General features: G+C 37.0%; 2 protein-coding genes and 1 long non-coding RNA gene across 4 annotated transcripts; 2 read left to right on the top strand and 1 right to left on the bottom strand.

The window, feature by feature from the left end:
• The first annotated feature begins 857 nt into the window (after positions 1-857).
• On the top strand, positions 858-3803 carry LOC133722560 (arginine-specific demethylase JMJ22). The gene is made up of 2 exons (XM_062149444.1): positions 858-2236; positions 3330-3803. The coding sequence occupies exons 1-2, from the start codon at positions 915-917 to the stop codon at positions 3568-3570; spliced, it is 1563 nt and encodes a 520-aa protein (XP_062005428.1). The 5' UTR covers positions 858-914; the 3' UTR covers positions 3571-3803.
• Positions 3804-4336: 533 nt separating this feature from the next.
• LOC133721400 (uncharacterized) lies at positions 4337-11341 on the bottom strand. 2 transcript variants are annotated; one of them, XM_062148002.1, is made up of 15 exons: positions 11066-11341; positions 10732-10984; positions 10170-10243; positions 9945-10074; positions 9749-9837; positions 9507-9651; positions 9242-9432; positions 8475-8662; positions 8282-8380; positions 7682-7803; positions 6541-6636; positions 5969-6078; positions 5756-5843; positions 5179-5378; positions 4337-4832 (listed from the first exon to the last, which is right to left on the bottom strand). In XM_062148002.1, exons 2-15 carry the CDS (start codon positions 10837-10839, stop codon positions 4604-4606), a joined length of 1869 nt encoding a protein of 622 aa, XP_062003986.1. In that variant the 5' UTR covers positions 10840-10984; positions 11066-11341; the 3' UTR covers positions 4337-4603. The 2 variants fall into 2 exon arrangements, with proteins under 2 accessions (XP_062003986.1, XP_062003987.1); XM_062148003.1 differs by having other exon boundaries at positions 10732-10882.
• Positions 11342-11806: 465 nt separating this feature from the next.
• On the top strand, positions 11807-13584 carry LOC133722579 (uncharacterized). Its single transcript, XR_009852856.1, has 2 exons — positions 11807-13106; positions 13223-13584. It is a non-coding gene; the product is annotated as an uncharacterized LOC133722579 (long non-coding RNA).
• The last annotated feature ends 4731 nt before the right edge of the window (positions 13585-18315 follow it).

The following is an 18315-nucleotide window of genomic DNA, read 5'->3' as shown; positions in this document are numbered from 1 at the left end:
GGAGATCGACAACATCTTGGAGGCGGTGGCCTCCTACAATACTTGGATTTAGCATGCCTTATTTAGACTTTCAGATTCCCTGAATGATTTTAACATCCTTGGATGTTCACCGTTGTTCAATGACATATGCCTTGGTGAAGCTCCTTAAGTGAGCTATCACGTAGGTGATAGGCATTGTGGCTAATGTTATTACCTAGTTGATGGTATATACCCTAAATGGGCGGCATTTGTACATGCAATTAGAAACTTGAGGACGCCAGAGACACAACATTTCACAAGGATGCAGGAAGCATACAAAAAAACGTGGAAATAGCATTTGGTATCCTCCAAACTCGTTGGGCAATCATAAGAGGGCCAACTCATGGGTGGAGTAAGGAGAACCTTCAATACATCATGATGACGTGCATTATCTTCCATAATACGATTGTCGAATATGAACATGATGAAGATGCAACAGAGCTATTTGATCCAAATGACATCCCAACTAGATCAAGAAGCAGAGATGTATCATATATGCCAGACTGAAAATTGACATTGTCTCTTTTCCTTCTCTCTCCCAGCGCGTTTCATTCCATGTTGGGCTAACCCAACCCAATAGCATGGCCCTGCGTTATTGTTCATGGTCTTGATCCTGGAAAAGTAACATATATGAGACTTAGTTTGAGATTAAGTCCTATATTTTTTAGACCAACTGACCGACTCTTCCTATAATGGATTGTTGGAGAGCCCAAGTTTTATATGGGTAAAATTACAAAAAAATTAAATAAATAAAAAAATTAATAATAATAATAAATAAAATAAAATAAAATAAAAGAGGTTTCTCTGTGCGAAACGCGTTTCCAACTTATAGCAATCTTCTAAAACCCTTCCTTGCCTCCAGTTTCTGTTTCAGCAGCGAAGCAAAGCCCTCTAGCATGTTCAGCTGCAAAAGCTTATTGTCCAAAAGGACCAAAACCATAAAGAAAAAGAAGAAAAACAAGAGCAAAAACAAGATCAGAAGCAAAAATGTTCCCACAAAACAAAACCCCATTTGCGAAAAATACCAAGAAGAAGAAGAAGAGATAGAGGAAGAAGAAGATAGTGATGAAGTTGAAGAAGGCTTCAATCTTAAAGCCTCTGCTCCATCTCACACACATGGAGTCCAGCCACTGGGCAATCTCTACCTCAACCCAGGTTCTGTCAACTCAAGAAACACTGGCTTAGGTAATCTCCAAACCCTAACAGATGAGCTTGTTCTTGAGATTCTGGCCTTTTTAGCTGGGACCCACTTGGGGGTTTTGGCAACTGTGAGCAAATCATTTTATATCTTTGCAAATCATGAGCCCCTTTGGAGGAACCTTGCGTTGGAAAATCTCAGTGATAGGCTTTTGTATAGTGGCTCTTGGAAATCTACTTACATTGCTGCTCATTACCCTTCATTTGATGTGTCGAATATCAGTGTTTCCGGTTTGAGAGTGAGAGACTTTTATTCTGACTATCTCTTCCAGAGTTGGCTCTGTGCCAATCTTGAAATGAAACCCGAATGGCTTGAGAGAGATAATATAATCCGCAGAAGGGGCATTTCAGTTGAGGAATTCATTTCCGATTTTGAGGAACCGAATAAGCCTGTGCTGTTGGAAGGGTGTATGGACAATTGGGTTGCATCAGAGAAATGGGATAGAGATTATTTGGTTCAACTGTGTGGTGATGTACAATTTGCCGCTGGGCCGGTGGAGATGAAGCTTGAAGACTATTTTAGGTATGCTGATCAGGTGAGGGAAGAGAGGCCATTGTACCTTTTTGACCCAAAATTTGGAGAAAAAGTTGCAAGATTGGGTTCGGATTATGAAGTTCCTGTGTACTTTAGGGAGGACTTGTTTAGTGTTTTGGGTAATGAGAGGCCAGATTATAGATGGATTATAATTGGACCAGCCGGGTCAGGTTCCTCGTTCCACATTGATCCTAATTCAACATCAGCTTGGAATGCTGTGATCAAGGGATCAAAGAAGTGGGTGTTGTTTCCTCCTGATGTTGTTCCTCCGGGGGTGCATCCCAGTCCAGATGGTGCTGAGGTGGCATGCCCTGTTTCAATAATTGAATGGTTCATGAACTTTTATGGTGCAACAAAGACTTGGAAAAGGAAACCTATCGAGTGCATTTGTAAGGCTGGAGAGGTGATTTTTGTACCTAATGGTTGGTGGCATTTGGTGATCAACTTGGAGGAATCAATTGCCATTACGCAGAATTATGCTAGCAGGTATGGTTCTTCAACATTTTATGTTTATAGTATAAAATATCCTCATAACTTCTGTTGCATTTCTTGGAATAGTAGCAAAAGGTTGTCTGTAGTAAACTATGCTTATTTGGTAGCAGAAAGAGAAGTTTGTTTTGCCTTATAAACCCATTTGATGAGCACTTGATTGGTGTGGTCTATTAAAGGAACGTAGTGGGCATAACACTGAGTTCCAATAGCTGGGAATGCTAAGTGAATTTAGAAAATGTTTAGGTGGTATATCAAGCATTACTGTGATATTGCCATGATGGATTCTCCAAAGTTACTACATGATATACCAAGTGAAAGAAATACTGTGGCACTATAGGCGCTTGAATCATGGCACTAGGGTTGCACAGGATTGTTGAAGTCCTGATAGTCTGGTGTTAAAATTATTAACTTTTTCAGTTACGTAAATCATCAGGTAAGTTCCTTTGGATAATAACCATGAAACTTAGAGAAAATTCTTGATAGAGGAGGGGGTATTGCATGTCCTTCTGCTGACATTTGAGAAGTCAGATAGATCAGTTACCAAAAGAGGCTTCTTTGGTCAAGTACTCAAGTTACTACTGGATCACCAAAATTGGGAGATATATTTTCTAACTGAAGGAGATGAAGGACTACGCTAGTGGATTGCACAGCGTGTGTACCTAACAAGTCAAAAATTTAGGTACTATTGTGGGGTTATGTTGTTCCTTACAGAGCACTCAATTCATTTGAAAAATTAGATGTTAGTAAACAGATCATTGTAGTCATGAGGCCAACTGTGCAGGTGTATCATATTTAAATTTGTGCATATGCAAAAATAGCAGAATTATTTGATGAAAAAATATGCAGAAGGATTTTTAATAATGTGAACACATAGTAAGATTTTTGTGCTTCCATTTAGCTTCAGATGAAAATGGAACCCAAAAACAAACCCAATCAAATTGAAGTTATGTTGTTTTCCTCACCTTCATATGATAGGAAGTGGGTGTGCATTGCATGTCCATTCATAACATCCATTGTACTCTGACAGAAAAGAAGTTGACAGAAAAGAAGTTGACAGCTATAATTACCTGATTTTTATATTTTGCAGGAGTAATTTGTTGAATGTCTTGGATTTTCTTAAGAGGCCAAATGCCAGCACTCTGGTGTCTGGAACGAGAGATCGGGTGAACTTGTATGATAAGTTTAGAAATGCTATTGAGGCTTCTTTACCTGGAACTATTGATCATTTGTTGCAAAAAGCAGAAGAGAAGAAGGCCCAACAGAGTAAACCCTCCTTCTGGGATACAGTTACAGATTCAAAGGCTGGTGCATTCAAATTCTCTTTCTAGAGGAAGAAGACCACAAGACACTGTGTAAACTGGAACTAGTACTTCTGCATGATCCTCTGACCTCCAGAAAAATGAGAAAACAATTTTGACATTATTTGATCAATTTCACATTGTTGTACTTCAATAACTTTTCTTTACCATATTAATGCCATCGCAGTCCCTTGGAAATTTTCCTGGTCAAGTGTATCTGATAAGCATGTGAAAGAGTTGTTCAAATATCATGGTACCATACTGTAGATGGCCAGCTGAAGGAAGGGATATGGCCAGCTGAAGAATATCATGTTTTTAGAATTGCCCGGCCAGAACTAGAATTAGATATGGGTACTTGCATAATTCAATTCCCACTGTTACTGATGTTGAAGGTGCCAACTGATGTTCTCTAGACTTGTCACTTAAAAACAGTTTATAAGAAACAAGATGACTACAAATAGTCATCTTTTCCAGTAAGCAACGAAAAAGGAGGTGTTCCCTTGAACCCCTTTGCCCTTTTACCCAGTCTCAAATAGAAACCCATAAGACTCTTTTACTATGTACAAGTATAGCTAAACTGAAGAGGGATCGGCAGACAATCAGACTCAGCAAGGCAAAGACCCAAATGATTAGTCTAACATGAATTTCAATTATATGAAACTTTTCTTTTGTTGAACACCTTTAACATTCTTTTTGCTCTTTACATAAACATTCCTCAAAGGCCATGCATTCATCTCTTTACTCCCTACAGCAATATTCAATAGCTTTTGAAACAATTCAAGACTCAAGAACAATATGGTGGTGAGTTTGCGATGCATACCAGGGGCATGCTAATAGCATTAACATTTTCTCAATTAGTTTGTCAAAAACGCATTATAAGCGTACAGCATGTATTGCAGTCCTTCCATGATTCAATGTGGTACATTTGATTGGTACAACAATTGTTACAGAAACATTACCAAAAGAAAGCCATCCAAATTGGATAGTACCATAATCAAAGTACATAGAAATTGTTAGTGATAAGAATGATACCAGCAACATTGTGAAACCAAATAGTAGTTTTTTATTTGGAATCCAAGGTAGGAGAAACAGAAGCCATATAAGAACCATTTGAAAACTTCAAGCTCTTTAGTAAACCCAAGCGCAAGTTTGGTGTTACAATGGCTTTTGAAATACCAAAAGCAGAACTGCTACTTTGCAAATCTTCAGCTATCCCATCTTGAGAATCAGATTTCTCAGCAGCTGCTTCTATTGAACCATTCAAACTGATTGAGGTAGGTTCATTTGTGAAACTGGAAACATGCCAAAACAAACAAAGCCCCAGTTAAGTTCCATATGCAAACAACTTTAATGAAATCTGAAATCTGCAAAACTAGCATGCCAAATTCTATGTGCTTTGAAATCCATTAGTGCAGCAACTGAAGTCACGTGATTTATTGAAAACTAGTCTGTCTTTCACTTGACCATAAAAAAAGTGGCGGATAGGCAAAGATCTATTGAAAACTCATGTCACTTGACCATAAGTTGTGGGTATACATCTATTTTATGGAACTTGGTTTCAATGAATCCTAGATAAACAGGACTTTTCAGCATGGCTGCATAAAAGTTCAAATGAAATTCAAGTTGCGCAAAATTTACCTCGCCTCAAAGCTTCCCCCTTCAGATCCCACTACAGCACATACACTGCATATAATCCATGGTGGAATAAATGCATCCTTAATTTCAACACTAGAGCAGAGACCAGAAGATATACTTTGCATAGATCCAACATCTTGTGAAACAGATCCTTTGTTTGAAGCAACCACCTGTTCTGTTCTTTTCAGATCCATGCATTTAACCTGAACGACAGGGTTAAAAATGTAATTAATGATAATATTAATAATCATGATAGTAACAATAATAGTAGAAATGTAATAGTAATTAGTAATCCATTTGATATATCACACAGCAGCTTGCAATATAATAAAGGCAGGTGGAACATTCATGTAAAAGGAGATAATCTGTTCTCTGTGGATCAGTAATAGATATAAACATATCACTAGTGTGTTGCAAGTAGTAGACTCCAAAGAAAAGATACAACTCAGGTTTTTGGCAACAAAACATGCTAAAAGTAGTCTAAGAAGTCAGCAGAACTAGTGACATAAGAATTATTTTAAATTCCATATGATCCAAGCATAGTTTCTAAACTATGGAACCAAAAAAGCTACATACCCACCTGTGGAGAAGAGATGGCAGCATTCTGAAATGGCACAGGTGAATATAATACAGGAACATCCACTCCTATCAAAGTAGTCATGAAAGATCTAAACATGTAACCAGATGGAAACACGATTCAGCAAGATAATACAGATCAGAAAGATGTATATAATATGCAATTTGGAAACTAAGTAGCTGAGTTTACAGAGTTCTCTTCTTTACCAGAGCATACCTATAATTTAATAAAATATCAAACAGGCCATGTACATTCTTATTCCCACTAATGACCAGCAAAGATTCCGGGGTATTATCTAAATCAACCAATGATCGTGTGCGCCGAGTCTGCAACAATTTTGAATGGAGAAAAATTAGTTGAGAAGCGAAGAGTCTTAAATAGCCAAGACCTGGAAATTATGAGTATAAATTATAGACTTATCCTTGCTGGATAAATAAAAGAGCTTTCTTCCAAAAAACATGAAAAAATGCTTGTCATGCATGATCATTCTTCTTACCAATATCTTTTCAAAATAATGGTAACTATTATTGGAATTAGACAAACTATATCAAGTATAGGGCACTTTTGGACCACTCTTTATCTGAAATTAGTTTATAAACTCATATGATCAAATGGCGGACAAGAACAGGGAACAGTTTCCCATATATATGCAGCTCAGTAAAGAGGAAATAAGTCTATCCTTAAGGTAATTCCCGTACAATAGGAAAAGATATTTATAATCTTAATCGGTTCTCAAATCTGATACATATAAAATATACTGTGATTTAAGGGGTAAAAAAGATACTAACCTGGCCCAATTCTTGCATCTCTGAGAGTTCATCAAGGACTTCTGTAGTGACTTGCTCCACTTTAGAACGGCAAAGGGGCATAGAGAAGGCAACATCCTGATGCCAATATTTTACAATTGAAGAATGTCAAACATGGCAAACAATGTTAAATACAAGAAAATGGTACAAAGTCCATTCTCAGCTTTTACAAAAAAACATGCACAAGAAAGACGAGACTTAACCACAGTTTAGTCAGAGAGCAAACAATTTCTAACCAATATTGACTAATTTTCCGAAGGCTTCAAATGAGGAGAAGGTAGAAACATAAATTGGACTTCATTTATGAGGTTTAATGAATAGTGACTCATCTAGTAACTTTAGTTTTCATTATCAAATCAAAACAGCATTAAAAAATTTCAAGTCTCAATATCTAGCTTCAGGTAAAAGCACTTCATCTAGCTGCATGACCCGAACTGCACTCCTTTAAATCTAAGGATGCATAAGAAAGACCCAAGACAACTCCATGAGGCCCAACCTTATAATGCTGTAATAATAACAATAAGACTGCCGGATCAAAACCAGTTATTTTAAAAGGTTCATATCCTCAGTATTTGAGTGGGGGTAAAAGCACTTCATTCAGCTGCATGACCCAAGCTTAACCCCTTTGAACCTAAGGTTACGTATGAAAGACTTAAAACTACTCCAATGACACCCAATCTTACAATGCTATGATACTACCTACAGTAAGACTGACAGTCTGTGATCTCCAAGAAATAAGAAATTCATAAACCAGCTGTGTACATTAGTCAAAAACTGTAAGTCACCTTGAGCTATTCTTTCAATTGCAACCCTCGTTATCGATCAGAGACTTAATTTTAGTTGCAAAACACATCAATAACAACTTAAGGAAGTATAATTTGATTTATAGAACACAAGCCAAAGTCGGTATAAAATATAAACAGCACATAAATTCAAGAACACTTCTAAGGTCAGAAATACCACAACAGGTTATACTGGGATGAGATTGCAATCAGCATTCATTCAAAAACCAAGCTTCAACAAAGTAGGATTCAAAAGTAAAGACAATAAAAACTTTATGCAATAAAGAAAAGTATGGTTCTCCACAAAAGTAATAATAATAATTATAACAGCTAAAACTTACATTCTCTCTTAACAATGATTGCAAGACTCTTGTTGACTGGGAGATACAAGCATTGGTGAGGCGTTTGGTACCCACAGCAACATCCCGACTAGTAAACATTACCACAAAATATGGAGTACACACTATGTAAATGAAAACAGCAATCAGTATAGAATCCACAATAAAAATACAAAATAAAGAAATTAGAAACTAAGAACTAAAAATTAAAAAAAAGGTACCTAACTGGTTCAAAGATATTCATATGGAACATAAGATTCCTGAAAGTAAATTTATGCCTTATTCCTATTTGACCAGAAATAAGGTATCAAAGGCATGCATGGTTTGTGCATAAAGCATTTTATATGCACAACTACAGCTTTAGCAGTAATGACAGTAGCAGATGACAGGAAAATAAAGAGATGACAGTCCTTTTATGCTGCATAGGAATGTTTCATTCACTATTCACACTTCAGGAAGGCTAGGCGCCTAGTGGTTATAGCACAAGCCTAATCAATCTATAGTAATTTAGGAGTATTCAGAAGGTCTTAAATCAAGATATAAATACAGAAAAAAAAAAAGAAATTTGTGGCTAGGGAACAATATCAGGGCATAAGTTATTACCATAAAATATATTACAGGCACCATTTCGAAGCATGTAGTATAGACTCCGAAATGAGTCCTCCCATGCTACATGTCGTTTTGTTAAAAAATCCATTTCAACTGCAAAACAGGAAACTACTGGTAAGTACATGTCAGGATAAGAAAGATGGGGCATTATTTGAGAAAATTGAGTATCAAAACTTATTTAACGCACCTCCCTCGGCTGTTGAGGAGGTCAACACTTGTATAAGAGAAGGTGGCAGGGTAGATTGAGGATAAACCCATGAATGTAAAAGTTTAGAACTGACTTCAGAAGTTGATGTGAGCCCTGAGCGGTAGCTCATAATTTGATCTTCAAAACTATCGAATTTGAATGTGGAGCGTGTGATTGACTTATGAATCCTAAAAAAAAAAAAAAGACACAATGAACATAAGTTCAACAGACTAATTACCAACCTGCTGCTAACCATAACAATGGAGAAAACTAACAGAAACAACCAATTTGTACAGTACCAAAATTCTTTTTCTAAATACAAGACAAGAAGAAAGTAAATTACTAGGTGTGCCAAGTCAATACCATGTTCAAGATTCTAACTTTTAAAGAAACTTAGATTTACATTGTTCATTTATATATATATTTTTTTTTATTTCTATACCTATCAAAAATTGAATGTATGGCATAAATTAATTAGTATCTCTTATATGAAATATTCTAAGAATTTTGAAGTGAATGTCAATGCTTTGCACCCTTCTTCAACTTTATTGAACTATTACAATGAAGTGACCTAATTTCACAATATAAATAATCATGACAATACTGAATCTGCATAGCAGTTCATCTATTTTAAGGGTCTTACAGATGTAAACAATAACTAAGTAAGATCAGGAGAGATTAACAAGCCAACAGAATGTAAATCCAGTTTATCTTCAAGTACAGGAGACAATACAAGCTGTTATAATAGCATTTAATTGTACACTAACCGACTCGCTGGGGAAGAGGAAACCACTCGCATGCTAGTTTTCAAAGTAAAATCCAGAGGAACCTTGCCACCAGGCAAGCAAAAGTTGCCAAAACCAGTTGATGAAGGATCCGCACATCTTTCAGAAAAATTAGCAGGTGAACCAGTAGCGATTGAGGATTCAAGGGCGGCCATTCCTTTCATTGCTTTACCCTGGTAAGATGAGTATAAAACTGTTAAAGCAGATTCTTTGATTATCTAGAGAACAGGAATGGCACGAAATATACCACATCAACAGATCCAAAGCCAGATGACCTATCACCAGCCGATGAAATCTCAGTAACACTACGGAAAGTACTTTGACTAAAGTTTTCATTTGCTTGATTAGCTTTAGCTACACCTTTTTCTGTGCTTTCGGCTGCAATCTCTGGCCTGTTCAGATAAGAGAGAGAAAGAGAGAGAGTGATCAATATGACACACAGATGTGCCTACCTTTTACAAAATATACAAGACTTACTGAGAGCCATACCCCATTTGTTGGTGCTTTCTCTTGGAAGCCAGACTAGAGCACGCAGAGAGATTCTTAAGGCTGATAGGTGGCTCCATTGAAATACTTTCCTAGACAGAATAATAAAGTAGTTTTGCAAGATACCAACTGAATTAAAACGAGAGAAAAAAAATTGCAGGAAAATAGATAGGTAAAGTAGGTAAGAATAGGTAGGTACCTTGACATTTTCCTTTCCAAATAGCATTCTGGACCTAGATTTCTTTGCAGGATATACTTCATCCATACGGATGTCATGATATCTAGGAATCCTTGACAATTCTGGTTTCTTAAGCCCATTGTCTGCCTCGCTGGTGTTCAAAAAGAAAATAAGTTAGTAATTTTACAAACCAAAACTACAAAGAAGTTAATAACTCATGTTTGTGTACACTTTGATCAATCTTACTTTGCAGAACCAAGCAAATGGGCTGGAGACTCATCCATGATCTCCGCAGCATTCATCCGCTTCAACTGCTCTTCCTGGCATGCAGACATTATAAATGAGAACCTTCTTAAATATTACAGCCTGCTATATGATGCCCAAATCTTCTTGAATATACATGTCAAACTAAATCTTCAGTAGTATGAGCACTAGGCTATGTATCAAGTTGTCCTTACAATACGCAGATGTAGCACCATGGCACTCCAGTTTATTCGTGATATGTATAGCATACTGAATCACCTGTCTATTCCCCAGTGCCCATTCCAATTAATTTGGAGTCCTGGGATGGGAGATTCACTAAAACCGTCTTCGCATTAATCGTAAATGTTCACGAGCCAATAACAAATAGTACATTGAGTAGCACGGTTTACAATTAATTGATGAGTGCTAACGTTTCCAACCAGAACAAGAAATGAAAATAGGCAAAATATAACCAATAAGTTCTATCACTCAGACAATGAAACAAGATTTCAGTATCAAGAAGAACAAAGCCTAAAGAGAACAACCACGAATCGAAAAAACTTACTCTCAGTTCTGAAGGCGTCTTTCTTTTGACTGGGCCAGCCTTCATCGCTCCGCCACCAACCTTGAGAGCAGCGGGAGGTAGAGAACCAGGTCGAGCAACCTTGGCCATACCTTCACCTCGAACCGCAGATCTTTCACCAAGATTTAGAAACCTAGATATGATTTAGAGCATCGACTCAATACTTCGAAGAAAGAAACCAAAAAAAACGAATCTGCGCAATCCAAATGACGTTCGGAGATCCCGATTCGAACAGCTGAAAATGAATTACGAGAAAAATTGCATCGGAATCTGGGCAATTTGTACAATTTTGAGCATCGAGAGAAGAATGTCTAACCTCAGTGGAGAAGAGAGTTGCAGAGAAGAGGCATCGAAAATCAAAAGCCGCTGTGGTTTTTGGGTCGATTTGCCCCAAAATGAAATTTTAGGGCAAAAGAGGGAGGAGAGAGTAACTAGAGATTGGGTGGGAAAATGCGGCAAAAGATAGGTTCGAGGCTTTATTTGAAACGATTTGGAATTTCGTTTCCCTCCTGTACTAACGACGTTAGTTCACTCCGTCAATGACCGTTTGTCTGTCTCTCTCTCTCTCTCTTCCCCTCCACGCGCACCCCGTTGGGATTTGGGAATTCGACCTTCCAAGTCTTTTTTTTCTTCTTTTTTTTGAAAGGTCCAAGTCTCTTCTTTTATGAGGGAGTAATGGTGCCATAGAGTCTAGAGTACAGGAAGTAAAAATTTCCATTTACAATTTTTTTTTTATTTTTTTTTTTAAGAAACGTGAATTTTATCAATGACATAAAAACTCCACTTTTGTTTTTTTTAATGGAAGAAGATTTTCATTCTTGATCTCTATAGGCAGAGTGGCACGTACATAACGTCTTAAAGCTTGTGCCAAGTATTAGTAGTCAAGCATTATAGGGAGAAACAAATGTATTTCATTATGTTAGTATTGTGTTGTCATTCCTTCTTCAACAAAACACTACTCTCTAAGAAGCCCAAGTATGCAGCCCAAGTCCTTAAACATCCACAAATGTTTAATTATACCATGTGTGGCTGTCTTGCTGTCGAAGACCCACTTTGAAGTCTCAAAGATTAGTTTGCTGCTTTGCTGTCAGCTTCCCCATCTTGGCATAATAGTTTAATTGCAAATTGCTCTTCTTCTCTTTTGTGTGGCTGTCTTGCTGTCGAAAGCCAAGGTCAAGTTTGAAGATTAGTTCAATTAAAACTTGATATCTCATCTCAGTTTGCTGCCTTGCTATCGTGCTTCCCAATCCCATCTTAGCTTGCTGTCTTGTCCAAGATCAAGCTTCAATCTTGAAGATCAAAAGAAGACCCCTCTTCATCATGGCTCAAGTAAGCTCATACATGGCATCTCTTTCACAAAGTCAATGGTTTTTCATGGGTTCCCTTCTTGTGTCAGTTTTGATTAAGGAGTTGGAGTGTTTGGCTTATAGAATTGGTATTCCCAATTGAAATTAGGAGCATGGGTTTACATGTGCAATCTGAAATTATGGGTATGGGTTTACCTACTCCAATTGAGATTAAGGGGTCTTTGAGTGAACCAACCTTCCTTTTCCTCCTCTATATATATGGGTTCTCTGTTCCTACTCGGACATTGAAAATACTTTTGTGTTTCAGTCCCTTTGTTTATCAAGAGTTTATCTCTTTGGTTTTCTGTTTTTCAAAATGTCTTGTTCCATGTTGAAAACAATTTGAAAAACACAAAACCATTCATGCATATTCATCTCTTGCATCCCATGAGTTCGGCTATTACCACCCAATTGCAACCAATTCCTTTTGTTCACCCTATATGATTTTGATTTATCGAAAAACCAAAATATTCCAATTCAAAATTACAGTTAAAGACGATTACACCGTGAATTTTTTTTTTTTTTTTTAGAATAAAAAATATCTATTTATTATGAGGTCAGAACATCACATACATCAGTTTTCCAAACTCGACCCATATATCTACTAACCAAATTTGACAAACACCACTCACAAACAATTATATTTCTAAGAGCGAGTCATTAGGGTTTTTCTAGCCTGACAATACAAATGTACAAAACTAAACTTAGGTAATTAAGGAGATTTCATCCCTCTCCTTGATGCTCTATGTAGTTTTGACGAAAAGTATGTATACCGTAAAAATTACATTTAACTTTGCTTTACGAAACTATATTCATATCATCTTACAAGAAATAGAAAATAGAAATAACATGGGAATATTTTTGGAATGTTTGTTCATGTGTGACTCTGTGGGTTCCCCTTAAGTACCTTAAGGTATCAGTACATTAAAATTCGTAATTGCATTCGGGCCGTCCATATTACAAGGGCAAATTCAACGGACACGCATCTGCACCACTGCACGTGATTGCGAGGTAGTGGCTATAGCAGGTTTCAACAATGCAATTTCAAAATTTTAAAATCAAACACTATACCTTCTTCTGCCTCTCCACTTTCTCTCGCTGAAAGACTCTCCTCGTCGGAGTTGCAGTGTCGCCGGAAGTGATTAAGGTCGAGAAGGACAAGGTGGCCAAGAACGCCTCGATTTCTTTTTGTGGACCCACGAGACCACATGCTCTCCCCCTCATAACCCTTCAAAAATGAATGCTCGGAGTCCCATCACACCGATAACCCAGACCAAAACGGCGTCGTTGAAGTCATTGGTTCAACTCCTTCTCCTATCATTCCCTAGGACAAAGTCCTCGTTTCAAGTCTGTATGGCAGAATTTCATCATTCATATCTAATTGCTCTTCATTCCGAGCTTAAAATCGTTCAAAGCTGGGGTTTTTGCGATGACTCAGTTGTAAATTTATGTTCTTTGATTAGAAATAGTCGGACTTGATTGTGGGTTTTAGTTGAAGTTTGATCTGTGCCCCAATAGTATAAATGGGCATATGATCTGATATGTTTATAGGCAATATGCATTATGTGTTTAGAGGCGATACATACAGCAAGGGAAGCAAGATACAATAACAATTTACAGACCAACAGTGGCTTAACACAAAAGAAAATACAATATCTTGATCTGAGGTCTTCAAGTGGACTTTTGAATATCTTGTCACGCCTTAAATTTTAAATAAAGAAAATAAATCCGAAAAACGATGCTCGACAAAATCGCCAAAAAATACTGAGAAATTTTTTTTTTGTTCAATTTAGCAATAGCAACTTCAAGCCACAAATATAAGTATTGACTCGTCCCTTAGAGTCACATATTACATTCAATGAGAGTTTACATATTAATTTAAAACATTAAAGTAATAATGTAAAAGCTCACAGGGAGCATACTGCGCGCATACACAGTAAGTACGCAAAAAATAGGTTCCACAACTTAACACTGCCACGGTAAACGACACCTCAGCCTCAACCCTGATTGCCTTGAGCTGCAGTGTTAATCCCTACACCATCGAATAGTGCACCGGGTTGCAACAACAACAAACCCGGTAAGCTTTTTAAGCTCGTGTGATTAAACTCAAAATAAACATAGCAAACACACATGCTTATAGAATCTATGCTCAAGATTTCTAAAGCAACAAAACTAAACACAACGAAATCACCTTTTCAACTCAAGGAAAACAAATTAACCACACTTTGATTCCTTTCGAAACTCAACATTGTTTCAACTCAAGGAACACAACTCACGCATTGACTCCTTTCGAACTCAACATCCTTTTCTCAATTGGTTGGATTTTCCCTAAAGTGGGTCTCGTAGGATCACTTCAGATTTCAGGGTGAAATCCGGAGCGAGTCCTGTCAAACTTGGCTGAGGAAGACAGGGGAGAAGACAGGTGGCGGTGCTGCAGGTTGGTGCTCCATGTTGGTTTCTGAGTTCCATGGGTTTGGGTGCCCAACGCCCTAAGGAGTCCTAAGAGTGCGGAGGACTTTTGGGCTCTTTCACAGACCTATTCCTTCTCCAGTTTATGGGTTTGGGTTGAAGGTCCACCTATTTGGCTAGTTTTCTAAGTTTGTTTGTTTCAGTCTATACTAGCGAAAGCTCTTCTAGCCTTTACATATGTTCTTGGTTTCATCGTACTGCAATTGCATGCTCGCGTGTGGAGTCAAGTAGACTAGATTGCCTACAAAGCGAAGTGTTTTTGTTTGGTATAGATTACTTGGCGCTCATATTGTTTTCATAGAGAGTCGTCTATATATGTACTATTCTAATTCATGTTTAGGGTCATACACAATGCTATGAGTTCTTCAGTAAAAAAAAAAAAAAAAAAAAAAAAAAAAAAAAAAAAAAATCTAATTTCAGTATTTTACTTCCCTCTGTTTTAAGGTTTCTTTACGAAACCAAAATACAAAGATTTTTTGAGACCCATAAGATTACCTCCGAGAAAATGTGTGAAGGTTTTTGGGAAAATCAACTTTGTATAGTCACTAGATGTACTTTCCAGTGGCAACATGATGGGAAAGCTGTGTGTATGGAAATTATGCTAAGCTGTAATCGAGTTGCCGATCAAGTTATCTTTCCGTTGTGTCACTGCTGTGTGACCTATGTCAAAGCAAATAGAGTTGCCAGTAGAGCGCTCTTGCGCTCTTTGCTAGTTGGTGCTTTGTTGAATACAATTGTTTAGTAGAGACTCATGATAGTATTTCAGGATGTTCTCTAGTTGCATATTGTAATCAGGGGTAGTTTTGGTTCATTGTCCCCCCTTGTATTCGACAGTTTCATTAATGAAGGCTTGAGGGCAGCCGCACCACCCTTTATTCAAAAAATAATAATAATAAATAAAATTGTTATGATATCTTTTCAAAAAAAAAAATTTGTTACGATATTGAAGGACTTTAATTTTCCTTTTTAAGAAATAAGAAAACACACTTGGTTATGAATTATATGATGGAGACAGTTTCAGAAAACAACCAAATGTTGCCCGTTCGTTTATATTCTCCTCCCTCGCTCAGTCACTCCCTCAGTCCTCTCTCTCTCTTTCTAACGAGATTTGGTCGTACATTTTAAACGACGATGATTTCAAATGAACAGTTTGATTATCCCAAGTTTCTGCTAAAATAATTGCACGCCAAAGAGAAAAGTACATGAAAAATGTGTAAAACCATAGTTACATGCTCACAACATATGCATAACAATCATAATAGGTTTAAGGCTTACCTTCAGCAATAACAGTCATGGATTCCATCTTATGCAACTGCTTAACTCGATCACTGAATATAGTCTTCTGTTACTTACCAACTTGCTTCTCAATGGACAGAACAATATGCAATAGTCGTGGTAGTAATCAGGGACCAATTCATCTGTATATATATGAGACTTAAACCTCAAGAAGCTTCCCATTAAAGCATTCCTTGTCGGTTTAGGTTTCACTATTAGATTCCTAATGTATCACAACTTATAGCCTTTCTTGTCGACTAAGCAATGGATTACTATCCTTAATGAATTGATACACTACTTCATTAAGTCACTAGTATTGATTCACTGTTTGTATCCATGTTAAACTAGGATTGATATTAAGCTAATCATCAATTACTTTATGATGATATGTGTTATGTCCATATTTGATCTTACAATCTCCCCCTTGGACTCACACATATCATGCTCGATGATTTGCACCAGAAAACATCAAAACCTACTTAACTTACTGAAGTGCGCGCCAGATAACAAACTCAAATCGAAAATCCATTCCAACATGGTCAGATCACAGTTACTTATGCAGAGCAAAAAACAGTATACATTTTAACAAAAATGCAGAGTTTCAAAACCACTAACATAAGCTTCTGCAATCCACATATGTTCAACCAGAAGTGATACAATATATGTTAATGTGTATCAACAAGTAAACATATATCAGGTCCTACTTTATGTTTCTAAAACCAGAAACTCAAGCAAATTTACTGAACACTGATGGCTTAAAAAATATTGCTTGAACCTTAACATCATGCTTCACATGATTTAAGCCATCTGATAGCAAGTATGATATTCAAAACAAGATGATAATTTCCAAAATAAAACAATAAAGCTGCAGCAAAATCATAACTGGAAATACCTCAAAAGTTTATTGATAATAATAAAATCTGTCATTACAAACAAGTTGTGATAAATAAAGTCAAAAGACCACAACTAAAAAATACAAGAACTCAAAAACCTTAGAAATTTAAATTGCTCCAACTGGATTAACTCTCTACTGAACCTAAGCATCTAGACTAGCTAAAACTCCAATGTTGGCTGTATGCTTCTGGAATGCTGCTACTGACAATGCCTTGGTGAAGGGGTCTGCTAGCTGTGAATTCGTGTCAATGCTCAAAACAGCTATCTCACCATGCTTAACCCTTTCTCTAACACTGTAATACTTTAAATCAATATGCTTAGAATTATTTGATCTTTTACTGTTCTTGCTAAAGAAAACTGCAGCTTCATTATCGCAATAAATCACAAGTGTGTCTGCCACAATGTGACTTAACACTTTGGTCTGCATCAAGAAATTCCTGATCCAAAGTCCTTCACACACAGTTTCATATACTGCAATAAATTCAGCTTGCATGGTGGAGGTTGAAACTAGAGTTTGCTTCATGGTTTTCCAAGCAACTGCACCTCCTGCTAGCATGTACACGTATCCACAAGTTGACTTCTTGGAGTCTGGATAATTCCCTGCGAAATCAGAATCTGAAAATCCAACGAGGTTCAGATCCTCCACTTGCCTATAAACTAGCATGTGACTTTTAGTTTTCTGCAGGTATCTCAACACTTTCTTCCCAGCTACCCAATGTTCATGGCTTGGATTAGACTGAAATCTTGATAAAATCCCTACTGCAAAAGACAAGTCTGGCCTAGTGCAGACTTGTGCATACATGAGACTTCCTACAAGTCTAGCATAAGGCTTTGACTCCATATTTTCTTTCACAACATCACTTTTGGAACTTTGCTTCTTGGTTAGTTTATCTCCTTTGGACATGGGGACTTCTCCAGTTGCACACTTCTCCATACCAAATCTCTTCAAAACTTTGGTAATATAATTCTGTTGAGACAAACCAAGTAGTCTCTGTGCTCTATCTCTTTTAATCTCAATGCCTAGTACATAGGATGCTTCTCCTAAGTCTTTCATGTCAAAATTCTTTGACAGAAAGCTCTTGGTGTCTTTAAGCAGTTTAATGTTACTGCTAGCCAAAAGTATATCATCAACATAAAGTACTAGGAAAATAAAATTGTTCCCAACTGTCTTCAAGTAAACACACTCATCAACAAGATTCTCTGTAAATCCAAAAGTAGAAATCACAGAATCAAATTTCTTGTACCACTGTCTAGAAGCTTGTTTAAGGCCATAAATTGATTTTCTTAACCTGCATACTAAGTTTTCACTTCCAGCTTGCACAAAACCTTCTGGCTGCTTCATATAAATCACTTCATCTAGTTCACCATTCAAAAAAGCTGTCTTAACATCCATTTGGTGTAGCTCCATATCAAAATAAGCAACTAAAGCCATGATTATCCTAAACGAGTCTTTTGTAGAAACTGGAGAAAAGGTCTCAGTAAAATCAATGCCCTCCTTTTGTGTAAAACCCTTGGCAACTAATCTTGCTTTATGTCTCTCTACATTGCCATTTGCATCTCTTTTGGTTTTGAAAACCCATTT

This window comes from Rosa rugosa, chromosome 7 (assembly GCF_958449725.1).
Source record: "Rosa rugosa chromosome 7, drRosRugo1.1, whole genome shotgun sequence".
Taxonomy (NCBI): domain Eukaryota; kingdom Viridiplantae; phylum Streptophyta; class Magnoliopsida; order Rosales; family Rosaceae; genus Rosa; species Rosa rugosa.
This window is presented reverse-complemented; position numbering and strand designations above follow the sequence as displayed.

Excerpts from the sequence above, each read along its gene's own strand:
- LOC133722560 (XM_062149444.1), top strand. The coding sequence starts at position 915 with ATGTTCAGCTGCAAAAGCTTATTGTCCAAAAGGACCAAAACCATAAAG. Across the intron at positions 2,237-3,329 it reads ACGCAGAATTATGCTAGCAG|GAGTAATTTGTTGAATGTCT; the intron begins GTATGGTTCTTC and ends TATATTTTGCAG.
- LOC133721400 (XM_062148002.1), bottom strand. The coding sequence starts at position 10,839 with ATGGCCAAGGTTGCTCGACCTGGTTCTCTACCTCCCGCTGCTCTCAAG. Across the intron at positions 7,804-8,281 it reads TGCCTGTAATATATTTTATG|TGTGTACTCCATATTTTGTG; the intron begins GTAATAACTTAT and ends TCATTTACATAG. Across the intron at positions 5,379-5,755 it reads CTGCCATCTCTTCTCCACAG|GTTAAATGCATGGATCTGAA; the intron begins GTGGGTATGTAG and ends CCTGTCGTTCAG.